Consider the following 16347-nt stretch of genomic DNA (forward strand, 5'->3'; position numbering starts at 1 on the left):
GTGTTTAATGTATTTGTAATAATGACAATTACAACAATACTGAATGAACACTTATTTTAACTAATGCATCAATAAAATCAATTTAGCCTCAAATAAATAATGAAACATGTTCAATTTGGTTTAAATAATGCAAAAACAAAGTGTTGGAGAAGAAAGTAAAAGTGCAATATGTGCCATGTAAAAAAGCTAATGTTTAAGTTCCTTGCTCTCAGAACATGAGAACATATGAAAGCTGGTGGTTCCTTTTAACATGAGTCTTCAAAATTCCCAGGTAAGAAGTTTTAAGTTGTAGTTATTATAGGACTATTTCTCTCTATACCATTTGTATTTCATATACCTTTGACTATTGGATGTTCTTATGGGCACTTTAGTATTGCCAGTGTAACAGTATAGCTTCCGTACCTCTCCTCGTGCTCGAACCAGGAACACAACGACAACAGCCACCCTCGAAGCAGCGTTACCCATGCAGGGCAAGGGGAACAACTACTCCAAGTCTCAGAGCGAGTGATGTTTGAAACGCTATTAGCGCGCACCCTGCTAACTAGCTAGCCATTTCACATCACATCGTTACACCAGCCTAATCTCGGGAGTTGATAGGCTTGAAGTCATAAACAGCAGAGCTGCTGGCAAAACGCACGAAAGTGCTGTTTGAATGAATGCTTATGAGCCTGCTGGTGCCTACCATCGCTCAGTCAGACTGCTCTATCAAATCATAGACTTAATTATAACATAATAACACACAAAAATGCGAGCCTTAGTTTCTGGATTCTACCATATTAATGACCTATCATCTCAAACAAGCCGTTTATTCTTTCATTGAAATACGGAAACGTTCCGTATTTTATCTAACGGGTGGCATCCCTAAGTCTAAATATTCTTGTTACATTGCACAACCTTCAATGTTGTCATAATTACGTGAAATTCTGGCAAATTAGTTTGCAACGAGCCAGGCTGCCCAAACTGTTGCATATACCCTGACTCTGCGTGCAATGAACGCAAGAGAAGTGACACAATTTCACCTGGTTAATATTGCCTGCTAACCTGGATTTCTTTTAGCTAAATATGCAGGTTTAAAAATATATACTTCTGTGTATTGATTTTAAGAAAGGCATTGGTGTTTATGGTTAGGTACACGTTGGAGCAACGACAGTCCTTTTTCACAAATGCGCACCGCATCGATTATATGAAACGCAGGACACGCTAGATAAACTAGTAATATCATCAACCATGTGTAGTTAACTAGTGATTATGATTGATTTAAGTTTAATGCTAGCGAGCAACTTACATTGGCTTCTCACAGCATTCGCGTAACAGGCGGGCTCCTCGTGAGGCAGGTGGTTAGAGCGTTGGACTAGTTAACCGAAAGGTTGCAAGATTGAATCCCTGAGCTGACAAGGTAAAAATCTGTCGTTCTGCCCCTGAACAAGGCAGTTAACCCACCGTTCCTAGGCCGTCATTGAAAGTAAGAATGTGTTCTTAACTGACTTGCCTGGTAAAATAAAGATTAAATAAAGGTGTAAAAAAAATAATAATAATTGGCGTCCAAAATTACCGATTTCCGATTGATTTGAAAACTTGAAATCGGCCCTAATTAATCGGTCGGCCTCTAATACACATGTTTAGCATACGTTTTCAAAATGCATACTGCCTCCAGCTCATTGCAACGTGGTGTGTGATGCGTTGATGAAGCCTGCCTTACGTTGCCTATGCATTTGAATGGGAAGCGCACTTCAATAACCAGTTGATTAAAAAGAGCTGCGTGTTCATTATAATTAAAATGTTATCTTTTTAATCGTGGCCCTAAAACTATTGTTAACAGATTGCATGAATAGTTTTTGTGAAATGGTTTGGCCTTAAAGGGCTAGCTGACAGATTTTCCACAAAAAGGCTGTATTGTGCGTGTGATGCATAAAGAATATACGTGCCAATTGAATTCTACAAAATTATGCAAATTAACCCATAGACCAATAAGCATGACTGGTCAAATGTATTTCCATCAATGAGTAGGCTATAAAGCATTATTTCGCAATGTTTTTTTTCAGGTGGGGGGGACAATTGTCCGTTGCCAATTTAATTTATCGGCGTTTAAATTGTTTTATGGCCAAAAGCAGCCTATTACTGGCTAACAGAAACCTTGATACATATCATTATTATACATGCACACACCCTCGCCCATTGACTCTCGTCCTGTTTTCTGCAACTCTGTATCTCTCTCTTCCATTCTGCTAATCCCTGGGCTCTCAATTTGGGATTAGGATTAGAGTTAGTCTGTGGCTGGCGTCTTTAATGTGCACTAATTGATTCGTGAGTGCCGACGTGTCCGGTATTCTCCAACAGATAGCCATTGCAAGGAAGGTGAATTACGTGAGCACAAGTAGCAGGACCATTTAACGACCCACGATCATTCTATGGTCTATCTGAGGGGTAGTGGTGGTAGTAGTAGGACTTTTTCCTAGAGCTAAAACGTTTTCCACTGCTTTCTATCTTGATTCTCTGAATCGCTTCAGCTTCTCTGAGCTTGTGTTTCTTTCTGCTCCTCGGTTGCTGCCAGCGGTCTGTTCTCTTCGAAGGCGTCCGTATTGAAGCTCCTGTTATGCCTGATTCCTCCTGGCTCTTTCCAGCTGGGCTGTTTAGCTGAAAACAAACAAGCTGTTTGTTCCGTTCCGGCTGTGCATTATTTATGTGGTAAACAGTTAGTCTAATTGGGAAAGATGCCAGCAGCAACAATAGATTATTATAGGATGTCAATTGTAACAACTTCTTAACCACCTACCTCTCTCTCGTTGTCTTTCAGAGCACCATTCTCGTGATTGGTCCGAGCCCCTGTCCGCCAGGCCTGGTGGACCCCTCCCCTTGGAAGTGTCTCTCTGCCCAGAGTGTCTGTCAGAATGGGACAATAGCCTCAGTCGCCATCGGAACTTCCCCTTTCTCTCTTTGCTCTCTGTCTGCCCCCCCCCCCCCCCCCCCCACACACACACACACACACACACACACACACACACAGCCAGCCAGCCAGCCCCTGACACTCCTCCTCTCACTGTACTGGTTTCGGTCCACTCCCTCTTCCTACCTCTCTAGCCAGCCTTGTCAAGCCAAACGAAACCATAATCCTCTGTAAAAGATAGGGGCCTATACAGCTGCCTGTGCTCTCTTTTGTTGTTGACGGCTGTTTGTTTAGAGGGCCCCATGAGAGTAGCGGCTAGAGAACACAAGGCAGCACAACAGCACCTAGTCAGCCATTTTACTGGAAACAAACGAGCTGTGGTGGTGGTTTGGACACTGATGGAGTTCTAGTAGCATGATGTTGGGCTGGCATCGCCACCACACGCCATTGATGAACCAGAGGGCCACCAGCAGACTTTGGAGATCAACACATCTCAACTTGTGGTGGGACAAGAGATTGAAATAAAGACGTCTATCTTTTTTCAGGATATTTTTTTTTTACCTCCATTTTTTTGTCTCTCCAGTGATCAGCTAAACCAAAGTGCCTTTCTTGGTTTCTCACTGTGCTTTCACTATAAACTTGATCTAACTTCATATCACACTCCAATATCTGAAAATAGATTAAAAAAGAAACATTTCAACATCTCAAGGATTTTGCACTTTTCATTGATGCACCTCCATCTTGTTGCATATCATACAGTTGCACAATACTGACAGTGCACACTTGTTTACAGTAAAAACATACACCTCCATTCCGACTGTTGACAATCCCACCCCGTATTTCACCCAGCCACAAAGTAAGCATTCTCTCACAGCGTTCCTCTGGTGTAGGTTGCTAGGACTAACAAAGCCAAACCTATCACCAAACCGCTCTCCGAGTTCCTTGTGACGCAGAGCCGGCAAAATGGCGACATGGCTACAGTCAAAATGGCGCTACCTGTTCATGTTCCTGGGTGTCCAGCTGGTCGTCATGGCACTGCTGTCCCGTGAGGGCTACCACAAGCGAGTGTCGTATTTCATCAGGATTTTCCGCAAGCTGGAGATCACTGCGACGGGGACGTCCGGTGCCGGCTCGCCCCATGCACGCAATCACACGGGCAGTGACGTCTATGCCAACTTGTCCCTCCTGGCCAAGGCCCACGGCCGGGGCGAGAACATGCCCTACTGCCCCAAGACGTCTCCCCTGATAGGTGAGTTCACACACAGAAATAGAAGTTCTAGAACTGGCAGCCCCATTTATATTTCTCTGAATTCACCAGCCGTCGTCTTCAGTTACCCAGCGCTCCCCGTACCTCTTACTTCAATCCCTCTCCAGACTGAAACTGAAGAGGGAATGTTTTTTACAATGTACGCCAGAACAATACTTTCTCGTAAAAAGAAAGTGGCTCAGATACTTGATTAGTGTGCCTGAAAACAAAATGTGGGCAGTCAGAAAGCCTCGGTTGGTTTGTTGTGGAAGGGAATTTCCAAATAATTCCACACATAAAACCGTCCTTACTTGTTAGTTGGCTACTGATCTGACCAGGTTGGATGGGTACCCAAGGCACCCTGGATTCCTGGGAAAGTTACCAGAATTTTGAGTAGACATGATATGGTGGAACCTTGGCTTCACCTATATTGTCAGGAATTGTTCATTGATGGCCCCTAGTAAGGGAAGGAAGGATGTGTTTTGACTTTGAGATCATTCAAACTGAGCCAAGACTTGGTGGCGGCTGACCCAACAGGAGTGTTTTGTTGTACGCTTTGACTAGAGGGACTCAATATACTTGTTCAAATGGTCAGTTTACCTTGTGTCCAACTTCCTACTTTTTTGCATTCAAATTTGGATATACACACTGAAGCCAAGAGATTTGCCTACAGCAAAGGCTCCTATAATGTTTTGCTTTTATTTATTTGTATATTTTTTTGTACCTTTTTTATTTAACTAGGCAAGTCAGTTAAGAACAAATGTTTATTTTCAATGACGGCCTAGGAACAGTGGGTTAACTGCCTTGTTCAGGGGCAGAACGACAGATTACCTTGTTAGCTCGGGATTCGACAAGTCCAACGCTCTAACCACTAGGCTACCTGCCGCCCCAATCAGTAGGTTGTCCATGCTAGCATGCTCGTTCTAACAGGGTTTTGGGGATTTGAGATCAAATGTTTGACATGAGACGACAGTATGTTCCACAATTATTTGTTTGCAGTGGTTACTGACTTTGAAGTGACAAACTTCAAAGCACATAGGCTACATAGCCTAGGCCTACACTCCCCCATGTACAGTGCCTTGCGAAAGTATTCGGCCCCCTTGAACTTTGCGACCTTTTGCCACATTTCAGGCTTCAAACATAAAGATATAAAACTGTATTTTTTTGTGAAGAATCAACAACAAGTGGGACACAATCATGAAGTGGAATGACATTTATTGGATATTTCAAACTTTTTTAACAAATCAAAAACTGAAAAATTGGGCGTGCAAAATTATTCAGCCCCCTTAAGTTAATACTTTGTAGCGCCACCTTTTGCTGCGATTACAGCTGTAAGTCGCTTGGGGTATGTCTCTATCAGTTTTGCACATCGAGAGACTGAAATATTTTCCCATTCCTCCTTGCAAAACAGCTCGAGCTCAGTGAGGTTGGATGGAGAGCATTTGTGAACAGCAGTTTTCAGTTCTTTCCACAGATTCTCGATTGGATTCAGGTCTGGACTTTGACTTGGCCATTCTAACACCTGGATATGTTTATTTTTGAACCATTCCATTGTAGATTTTGCTTTATGTTTTGGATCATTGTCTTGTTGGAAGACAAATCTCCGTCCCAGTCTCAGGTCTTTTGCAGACTCCATCAGGTTTTCTTCCAGAATGGTCCTGTATTTGGCTCCATCCATCTTCCCATCAATTTTAACCATCTTCCCTGTCCCTGCTGAAGAAAAGCAGGCCCAAACCATGATGCTGCCACCACCATGTTTGACAGTGGGGATGGTGTGTTCAGCTGTGTTGCTTTTACGCCAAACATAACGTTTTGCATTGTTGCCAAAAAGTTCAATTTTGGTTTCATCTGACCAGAGCACCTTCTTCCACATGTTTGGTGTGTCTCCCAGGTGGCTTGTGGCAAACTTTAAACAACACTTTTTATGGATATCTTTAAGAAATGGCTTTCTTCTTGCCACTCTTCCATAAAGGCCAGATTTGTGCAATATACGACTGATTGTTGTCCTATGGACAGAGTCTCCCACCTCAGCTGTAGATCTCTGCAGTTCATCCAGAGTGATCATGGGCCTCTTGGCTGCATCTCTGATCAGTCTTCTCCTTGTATGAGCTGAAAGTTTAGAGGGACGGCCAGGTCTTGGTAGATTTGCAGTGGTCTGATACTCCTTCCATTTCAATATTATCGCTTGCACAGTGCTCCTTGGGATGTTTAAAGCTTGGGAACTCTTTTTGTATCCAAATCCGGCTTTAAACTTCTTCACAACAGTATCTCGGACCTGCCTGGTGTGTTCCTTGTTCTTCATGATGCTCTCTGCGCTTTTAACGGACCTCTGAGACTATCACAGTGCAGGTGCATTTATACGGAGACTTGATTACACACAGGTGGATTGTATTTATCATCATTAGTCATTTAGGTCAACATTGAATCATTCAGAGATCCTCACTGTACTTCTGGAGAGAGTTTGCTGCACTGAAAGTAAAGGGGCTGAATAATTTTTGCACGCCCAATTTTTCAGTTTTTGATTTGTTAAAAAAGTTTGAAATATCCAATAAATGTCGTTCCACTTCATGATTGTGTCCCACTTGTTGTTGATTCTTCACAAAAAAATACAGTTTTATATCTTTATGTTTGAAGCCTGAAATGTGGCAAAAGGTCGCAAAGTTCAAGGGGGCCGAATACTTTCGCAAGGCACTGTATTTATTTGGACAGTGAAGCTAAAATGTTACAATTTGTCTCTACACTGCAGCATTTTGGATTGGAGATACGTTTTATGAGACAACAGAACAGAATGGATTAAAGGGGGCACACTGCATTCTGTACTGTCGTCTCATGTAAAACATTTGATCTCAAATCCCCAAAACCCTGTTAGAACGAGCATGCTAGCATGGACAGCCTACTGATTTTTAATTAATTGGTGTGTGTTACGATATAGGTCTAGCAATAAAATGCTGTTAAGACATCTAGCTTATTTTCATCCCGTTTCTCTTTTCAGGTGGACCGATCCACGTCAGCTTTCCTTCCGGGTTGACGCTGGCCCAAGTTGCGCGGAAGAATCCATTGGTGGTCCTCGGGGGGCGCTACAGGCCGCCTGACTGTGAGGCGCGGCACCGCACCGCCATAATCATTCCCCACAGAAACCGGGAGCACCACCTGAAGTTCCTCCTCTACTACCTTCACCCATTTCTACAGCGACAGCAGCTCAACTACGGCATCTACATCATCCACCAGGTGAAATGCATTCGTATATATATATATATATACACACACACACACACACACACACACACACACACACACACACACACACATACACACACACACACATTGTTTCAACAGGTTAATTTTGAAAGGGGCAGTCGTCAGTTGCTACATACCTTTTTGGATGTATAAATTAATTATATGTACCCATTGATTCTTGAAGAATATAACTTATAAATGCCTCATGAGCCTAGTTCAACTATCACACTCTGAGAACTTAATGCAATTGACCAAAATATATATTCATTTGGACTACCTTCTATTTGTAGTGGTGAGGACAAGTATACATTCAGGCTAGATCAAAACCACCCTCTGGTGTCCTAACCATGGAATCACACACAGCCTTATGGTTGAAAGATGCTTACCGGAAGGCTTAACCGAGTTGAATCTTCTTAACAACTTGTAGCAATCCCTTTGTTTACACTTTAAACAAGCACTTTGTTTTACCCTCACACTGTTAGTCAAGTTGTCACTGCCTGCTTGTTGTTTACCTGCAACATATGAATGCCAAGCCAACCTCTACCAAGTTAGAGCCAGGTTAATTTTGAGACGCTAAGGCATTTACCATTAGAAAGATGTTACAGCATCATGTCTAAAGCATTTATTCATGGCTCTGCATGTGTGCAGTACCCACTGCCAGATTGCACTCAACTCAAACAAGATAATGCAAGCTAGCAGCAGTTCAAGCATTTGTGTGTCTTCAGCTGTGGTTGGTTGTCATAGTTACACACACACACACTGAACCACAGGAACAAATACTACTCATGCTATTGACCTCAGTGAGGAACTAGTAATTCAATACCTATGTCGATAAGGGAAAAATATATATTTCCGGACACTCGCCCAACAAATCACAAGGCAGACATGCCAGAACGCTGTATGTCATTAGTGGATACTTTCACTGCTCTCGGGGCAGGTCTGCCGGCTTTGACTAGAGGAAGTTACTTTTCATAGCAGGTTGGAGAATTAGTTTAAAGTTAGGAAAAGGGCTAGGGTTAGCTAAAATGCAAAAATTGTCCCCGACTCGAAAATATGTAGCTACAACCAGCCCTGAGAACAGTCTTGGTTTCCACTAATGTGATCCACGTTGCTATTCAAAGCCAAAGTTTACAGGCAAAATCTTTTGCAGTGGTTTTAATAATGGTAGTTGATGCAAACTTAGCCACTTGTGAAATGCACTCATTAAAAAGAACCTCTGGGATCTCCATCTTTCTAGCTACTCTGTAGTATTTTATTCAAGCAGATAAAGCAGTGACCTAGGCAGTGACGTAGTTCCTCTATGCCAACAGTCCATCATTGAAACCAGACCTGTGTTGCCTACGGTCGGCTTTATGAGACTACTAATGGAGATTAAACTGTATAAAAATGAAGTCGCACACTCCTTATATTTAATACATTTATGGAACCAATGTTTACCCTATATTCATTTATCAGCGGGGGCCCAAATATGATATATGCACTACATGGTCAAAAGTATGTGGACACCCCTTCAAATGGTTTAGGCTATTTCAACCACACCTTTTGCTGACAGGTGTGCAAAATCGAGCACACAGCCATGCAATCTCCATAGTCAAACATTGGCAGTAGAATGGCCCGTACTGAAGAACACAGTGACTTTCAACACGGCACCGTCATAGGTTGCCACCTTTCCAACAAGTCAGTCCGTCAAATTTCTTCCCTGCTTGAACTGCCCCGCTCAACTGTAAATGCTGTTATTGTGAAGTGGAAACGTCTAAGAGCAACAACGTCTCAGCCGCGAAGTGGTAGGCCACACAAGCTCACAAAACGCGACCGCCAAGTGCTGAAGCGCGCTGCGCGTGAAAGTCTGTCCTCGAGTTGCAACACTCACTACCGAGTTCCAAACTGCCTCTGGAAGCAACGTCCGCACAAAAACTGTTCGTCGGGAGCTTCATAAAATTGGTTACCATGGCCAAGCAGCTACATACAAGCCTAAGATCACAATGCCCTATGCCAAGCGTCGGCTGGTGGTGTAAAGCTCGTAGCCATTGGACTCTGGAGCAGTGGAAACACTGCTCCACACGTTATCTGGAGTGATGAATCACTCTTCACCATCTGGCAGTCCGGCGGACGAATCTGGGTTTGGCGGATGCCAGGAGAATGCTACCTGCCCTAATGCATAGTGCCAACTGTAAAGTTTGGTGGAGGAGGAATAATGGTTGGGGGCTATTTTTCATGCTTCGGGCTAGGCCCCTTAGTTCCAGTGAAGGGAAATCTTAACAGTTTGGGGAATACCCTTTCCTGTTTCAGCATAACAATGCCCCTTGCACAAAGCGAGGTCCATACAGAGATGGTTTGTTGAGATCAGTGTGGAATAACTTGACTGGCCTGCACAGAGCCCTGACCTCAAACCCATCAAACACCTTTGGGATGAATTGGAATGTAGACTGCGAACCAGGCCTAATCGCCCAACATCAGTGCCCGACCTCACTAATGCTCTTGTGGCTGAATTGAAGCCCCCGCAGCAATGTTCCAACATCTAGTGGAAAGCCTTCCCAGAAGAGTGGAGGCTGTTATAGCAGCAAAGGGATGACCAACCCCATATTAATGCCCATGATTTTGGAATGATGTTTGACAAGCAGGTGTCCACATACTTTTTGCCCTGTAGTGTATCTTTATCCATCTATCGTTCTGCTGAGACGCGCTTTTAAATGGATCGTCATTAGCTCAATGACTGGAAGTCTATGGGAACAGCTAGCATGTCATTGCACTACTGCTTGCAGCAATGCACCCTGTTACCCTTGCCACCATTGCAAAAAAAAATCATACAGGAAATAGTGAACGTTCATAATGAATAACCTATTATAATTGTTATAATTTGTATAGAGACCATGTCAATATAGAATATTTGCAGGTTGTTGCTGACATAAGGGTCTCTAAATGCCATTAAAACATGTCTGTCTTGGCCCTCTTTAGGCTGGTAACTACACGTTTAACCGGGCCAAGCTGATGAACGTTGGGTTCCGGGAGGCCATGCGGGAGGAGGACTGGGACTGCCTGTTCTTCCATGATGTGGACCTCATCCCTGAGGACGACCGCAACACCTACATGTGCGACGCCAACCCGAAGCACGCCGCCATCGCCATGGACAAGTTTGGATACAAGTCAGTCAATTCTCATTTTTATTTTTTTCCCCTCTTTTTCCTCTTATGGTTATTAGTTCCTCTTTTCACTGTGAGTCTCATTGATTTTCACAAGTTTATTCAACACAAAATGTATTATTTTAGTTGTCATTTAGTTCTTTCATTATGCGTGGCTTCACTCATTTCTGATTTCACTTGTTTCCTATCTGATCCTTCATTTTAATCCTCTCATTCTCCTAGGCTGCCTTACAAGATGTATTTCGGAGGGGTGTCAGCATTGTCTCCACTGCACTACCTGAAGATGAACGGCTTCCCCAACAACTACTGGGGCTGGGGAGGAGAGGACGATGACATTGGAGTCAGGTGAGAGGGGTCCTTGGGAGTTTTGGGGGTGGAACATTGAGCCAATTCATTGAGCTATGGACCCATTGTGGTTTGTTCTGTCTAACAAAAGGATACAATTTAAAGACACTGAATAATCCTAGTATTTTTAATAGATAATAACCCAATTAAAATTCTTTCTCCCTCTTTCCTTCCCTCTCTCCCGTTCTCAGAGTATCCTTAGGAGGGATGTTCATCTCTCGTCCATCGGTGAAGGTGGGCCGATACAAGATGATCAAACACAAGCTGGACAAGGGAAACGATGTGAACCCCAGGAGGTACGGTACAGGACTGACACGTGTTTGTGTATGGCTGGGGTCCATTCAGTAGGGTGACACGTTCAGATTCTTTCAAATAGGCAGCACATTGTATCTGTAATTTTTTTTTATTTCCATCTGCTACCTCTGAATGTTGCCCTCTATCGAATAAGACCTAGGTCTGTTGAATAAACCCACAGTCCATCACTAAGCTCCCCTCTCCCTGCCTACTCCTAGGTTCAACATGCTGGCCAAGACACGTCAGACGTGGAAGCTGGACGGTATGAACACTGTGGAGTACGAGGTGCTGTCACGTGACCACTTCCCCCTTTACACCAACATCACTGTGCACATCGGCACCGAGGCCGGCCTGCATGCCATGGCGCCGTCCCCCAAGATCCCTGCCAAAGCCCCAGCAAAGCCGCCAGTCGAAGCCCCCACCAAACCTCCAGCCAAGCTCCAACAGGAACAACAACAGAACCAACCCACGAACCACTGACTTGGACCACCTTTACCCACTCCACTCCCATCCACCACCTTCTCTCCCCTCCTAACTTATGCCTGGGAGCAGGGATGTGAGAGGGGGCCCTGGACCCTTAAATCGCTCCTTTCTTTGCCTTCACACCTCCTATCAACGCCTACAGTGGGGAGAGGTGGGTGGCCCCCCTATTGGACTAGAGGCCATTATACGCACATGCCTTTTCCTTCTGTTCCTTCCTCTGGTCTGATCAGCATTATCAACTGAGACTTTAACAATAGCAGAGACTGAACCGAAGACCAATGCTCTCCACTGCCTAGATAGAATCTGTGGGCCGAGGCTTTGTCTGCCTATATGAATTACTGTCGCATTCTCCACTCTAGTTGTGATTCTCGAGCTTGTCCAGCTATGTCTCACCACTCCACTGACTGACTCAATGAAAGGGACTTATGGTAGAGGAGAGGAAAAAAGACTGACTCTATGAGTTTATATCGCTGCCGAAAACCCCCGTTGCCTTAGAAAAACCTGTCTTGTTCTATTTGTCCTTTTAGTAGAACTTCAGGTCGAGAGTTATGAATGGAACCGGTTTCTAGTGATAGCAAGATTAGGGGATAGAATAAATAAATGAAAAACCATTTTATGCTACTGATATTGCAATAGCATATGGGTCTTTCTGCTGATTAGGTGGCTTTTGAGTAGAACTTGATTTCACCCAATTTTAACATTCTGCCATAAAGAGCACATGTTCAAAACACGGTTTCCCATCTTGAGGTCAAAATAAAGAAATGACCATAGTAGGTGCCAAATAAATGAACAGAGTTGACCGTAACCGGGTTAAGTCAGCCATACATCCCCTTGTGACCGAGGGAATGGAAGCTTGTTGTGTGCAACAGGGAGGGGCAATTGAATGCAAATTCAATTGTTCAAACATTTCTAGCCTGTTTATTTATGGGTAACATGGTAGATGTGTAATGTTCGACCTGCTCTGTTTTCCATCAAAAAACACCAGACAATGGCCAGAAAGAGTAGAACCAGCTCACCTGCTTGGACACTATAAATTTGATTATTAGATGTTCAATCTTTCTTTTGAAATAAATATTTAAAGAGGAATTTCACCATATTAAAACGAGAGTTCAGTTCACTTTAAGTCATTAACTCTTCAGAAATTACAAAATAACTAGGGCTTTCAAATAATGGTGAGGTTAAAATCTTCCCAGAAGTCACAGGATGCTTAGAGGGATATGTCAAAATGCTGAATTTTGGCAGTTTAAAAAGTCTTTATTAAATCAGATTTATTAAATTTTCCTTGTGGTCAGTATTAAAGGACACTTCATTTAATAGAACAGGGTTTTAATATTTAAATTCTACTTAATATAGCAAAGGGACACAAAAGGCACTAATTTCAGAACGACCCATATGTAACTGGTTTTACAGTTTAATATTATACGAAGTGAAGCTGCTACCCTGAATATTGACAGGGGTAAGTGCTGTTTGCAATTAGCGTGGTAGTCACTCCCTGGGCCCGTCTTCATAAAGCATCTGAGTAGGAGTGCTGATCTAGGATCAGGTCTTCCGTGTTCATATCAAATTCATTATGAAAAAGGCAACAATGATCCTATATCAGAACACCTAGTCTGAGGCACATGCACAATACAGGCCCTGAATATCAGGCTGATTATTGAAGGATTTTCTCACAGTATGTTCACAGTTCTGGCACATCTTTTTGGTATGGTTGGGTTTCATCTTGTCACTACAATCAGAATGTGTATTTTCTCCAGTTATCTCCTTCAATCTCTAGATTGCATTGACGTGGGGTTGCATTTTGCCTTGTCAAATAGAATAGGTGTGGGTGACATGATCAATGCACTGCCTTCAGGTGGGCTGGCTATATTCACATCAGAATGGTGGTTTGTCATTGTCTTTTATCTTATTGTTTGTTACCTTATGGAGCTTTTATGTTGGTTTCCTATGATTGTCAATGTAGCTTAAAACTGAGGGATTCAAGTCCTAGTAGGCTCTCCATAGTCAGAGACCTGGGATCCATCTCCATACTCTAAATTGGCTGAATGGTTTGAAAACCAGGAACTTTGTCCATGGATGACCAGAAACCACTATAATTAATTAATTAGGTCTATAAATGTAATCAGGCACTGGTAAGTGACGTGGAAACTAGTGCCGGTTGACTGGTTGTAGTAGACTCATTGGTTGTACTGTTTCTGCTGAAGCACTGATTTAAAGATTGATATAGGTATACTGGGTTAGCATTTACAGCATTTCTCCACTGGCCATTCTTTCAACATATTACTTTTTTTATTTTGTGCTATCTAAAATCTGTCACCTCTAGAATTCCCCAGTGCAATGTACTCCTCACTGCATGGCTTGTTCCCTGACTTTCCTCTTTGCATGCTGTCTGGACCCCCTGACCAATATGATTGTTTACACTAGATCCCTACTGGGAATTGAACCTCTGTGTGTACATTACATAGAGGACTCAGGCCTCTTGGCTGAAACCAAAGATGGCTTCGAGAGAAAGCATTGGACGCCTGATAGTTGTCAGCATGCAACCGCCAGCACATGGGTATAGATAGGATTCCACTTACTCCAGGTATGCTGAGGTTTTTGTGTGTGTTCTACTATCTGATCTCGGAATCTCTTGACCTTTTCTACTCCATATGAAGCCTGATTATGCATGACACACAGACCCTGTATTAGATGAGTGGAATGTACAGAAAACCACACCCAGACCACTGACATGAATTCACATTTGAGTTTCTAGAAGCATGCTGAAGTGTATGCATGTGTAGTGATTTGTAAGACGTATGCTATATGTACCTTTTAACACTTCATGTAGTGGTTTATTATATATCATGCTATTGCATTATCATGTCTATTTGTGCTCTGCAGTTTGTTTCAGTTGATGTATAGCTTGACTTTCACTCCATTATGATGTGGATACGCTGTCCAGGGTGACGGCGCCAGAAGATGGAGCTCACCGCAGGGCATTGAAAATGTAACAAGGACAATGTGATATTGTATTTCTGATTTTTAATTCCTCTATCAATGAAGTCTGCACAGTCCAGAGTGGCCTTATACAATGATTAATAAACAAAAAGATTAGTCAAACACCTGTGAAGTTCCTTCTGACTGGATGAATTGTGTGGGATACCCTTTCTGTAGCTGAACACAGCTCTGGTTGGCAGTCTTGCAAGAGGCCATTTTTTTACACTATTGTAAAGTAGTCTGGCTGACAGCTCTTGGTCACAGCTTTTTGCTGTGTAGTCACGTGAGTTGCGTCAGCCAGGCTAGTTGTAAAGAGGATAGAACACAATCTACAGTATTTGTGAAAAGTGACGTAAGAAATAATGAACAGCTTCTTGTCATAAATGATACAAAACAAATGCTTTTTACTAGGTACACCAGGGCTCTCCAACCCTGTTCCTGGAGAGCTACCCTTCTGTAGGTTTTCACTCCAACCCAAGTTGTAACTAACCTGATTTTCAGCTTATCAACTAGCTAATTAGTAGAATCGGGAAAAGGGTTGGAGCGAAAATCTACAGGAAGGTAGCTCTCCAGGAACAGGGTTGGAGAGCCCTGATGTACAGAGTCAAATGTATGATACAGTCCTAAAGATGCAACTGATTTACAAGAGGAATAAGATTCCCAGAACCGATACTTTTTTGACTCCAATTGCCTCTGTGAACTTGCACCTAACCAGATGTGCAACATTGTAGCCATACTGTAACATGTAGCATTAGAAGAAGTGATGATACTTTCAAGATCATCCCTAAATCCTTACTCAACCTTAACTCACTCGAAGGTTTCCTTCTTACCAATGAAAGAAAACATTTATTGTTGATTTAGTTTTTAAAAAATTGGATCTACTGTAGTGGGAAATTGTCACTGTTAGATACGTTATAGTTATAGATATAGTTTTACTGGACATTTAGACTTATTCCATTCGTTAATCCCGTCTCCCAAATATAATATTCCCTCTCCATAAACATGTCAGACTTTTCCAATGAAGGATGTAAGGGGAGTGGCCCACCCTCTGGAGAAGCAGTCAAATCAACTATTTCACAAACACTCCATAACCTTATTACTTGTTAAACATCACATCCTAAAACTTCACTACCCTCCCTCCTTTAGTCATCACCTCGTTCTGCTCTAACTGAACAGCGTTGCATATATCCAGGTTATATACCCTGTCCTGCCACTTTCCAAAATGATATGGTCATAGCTCCAGGAAGGTGGTGTTTCCCATCTTGTTAGCTATCCATTCATAGGGAAAAGGTCTGCTTCTGGTCAGGGATCTGTAATGACTGAATGGGTGCACAGTGGATTGAATGCACACACTCAAGCACGCACACACAATGTGGCTCGATCAACAAAAAACTGCTAAAAATTTAAATAGATGAATTGATTATCGTATGGCATGAATATGTAATGTTCCTTCATCCTTCTCCAAGATGATGAATGACCTTTCACCAATCGTCTTGACCTCAGGATTTGATATCAATGAGACGCTAGAGTAAAATGATCAATGATTAATCAAGATCAATGAGCATCTAGTAAAACGAGCAGGACCAAACAAAGGCGCAACAGGCCATAAGTCATGTAAAACAAACTGAAACTAACAGTAACATCCCTTCCCTTTTCTGTTGGCAAATGTACAGTCACTGGATAACAAACTGGATGAGCTCATTTTGAGTTTATCAACGGGACCTGAAAAACGGTAATATCCT

General features: G+C 42.8%; 1 protein-coding gene across 2 annotated transcripts in view; it reads left to right on the forward strand.

The window, feature by feature from the left end:
• LOC110516329 (beta-1,4-galactosyltransferase 3) overlaps positions 1-14728 on the forward strand; it is a 28199-nt gene extending 13471 nt beyond the window's left edge. The window contains exons 1-7 of one of the 2 annotated variants that reach the window (XM_036973649.1): positions 2418-2685; positions 2795-4133; positions 7123-7358; positions 10323-10510; positions 10730-10852; positions 11044-11148; positions 11365-14728. In XM_036973649.1, coding sequence (XP_036829544.1) covers positions 3848-4133; positions 7123-7358; positions 10323-10510; positions 10730-10852; positions 11044-11148; positions 11365-11626 — 1200 coding nt within the window. In that variant the 5' untranslated portion in view covers positions 2418-2685; positions 2795-3847 and the 3' untranslated portion in view covers positions 11627-14728. Of the gene's footprint in view, positions 1-2417; positions 2686-2794; positions 4134-7122; positions 7359-10322; positions 10511-10729; positions 10853-11043; positions 11149-11364 lie in introns of those variants that run through there. The other variant, XM_021594810.2, reaches the window with a different exon arrangement.
• The last annotated feature ends 1619 nt before the right edge of the window (positions 14729-16347 follow it).

The sequence above is a fragment of the Oncorhynchus mykiss genome, chromosome 3 (assembly GCF_013265735.2).
Source record: "Oncorhynchus mykiss isolate Arlee chromosome 3, USDA_OmykA_1.1, whole genome shotgun sequence".
Lineage (NCBI taxonomy): Eukaryota > Metazoa > Chordata > Actinopteri > Salmoniformes > Salmonidae > Oncorhynchus > Oncorhynchus mykiss.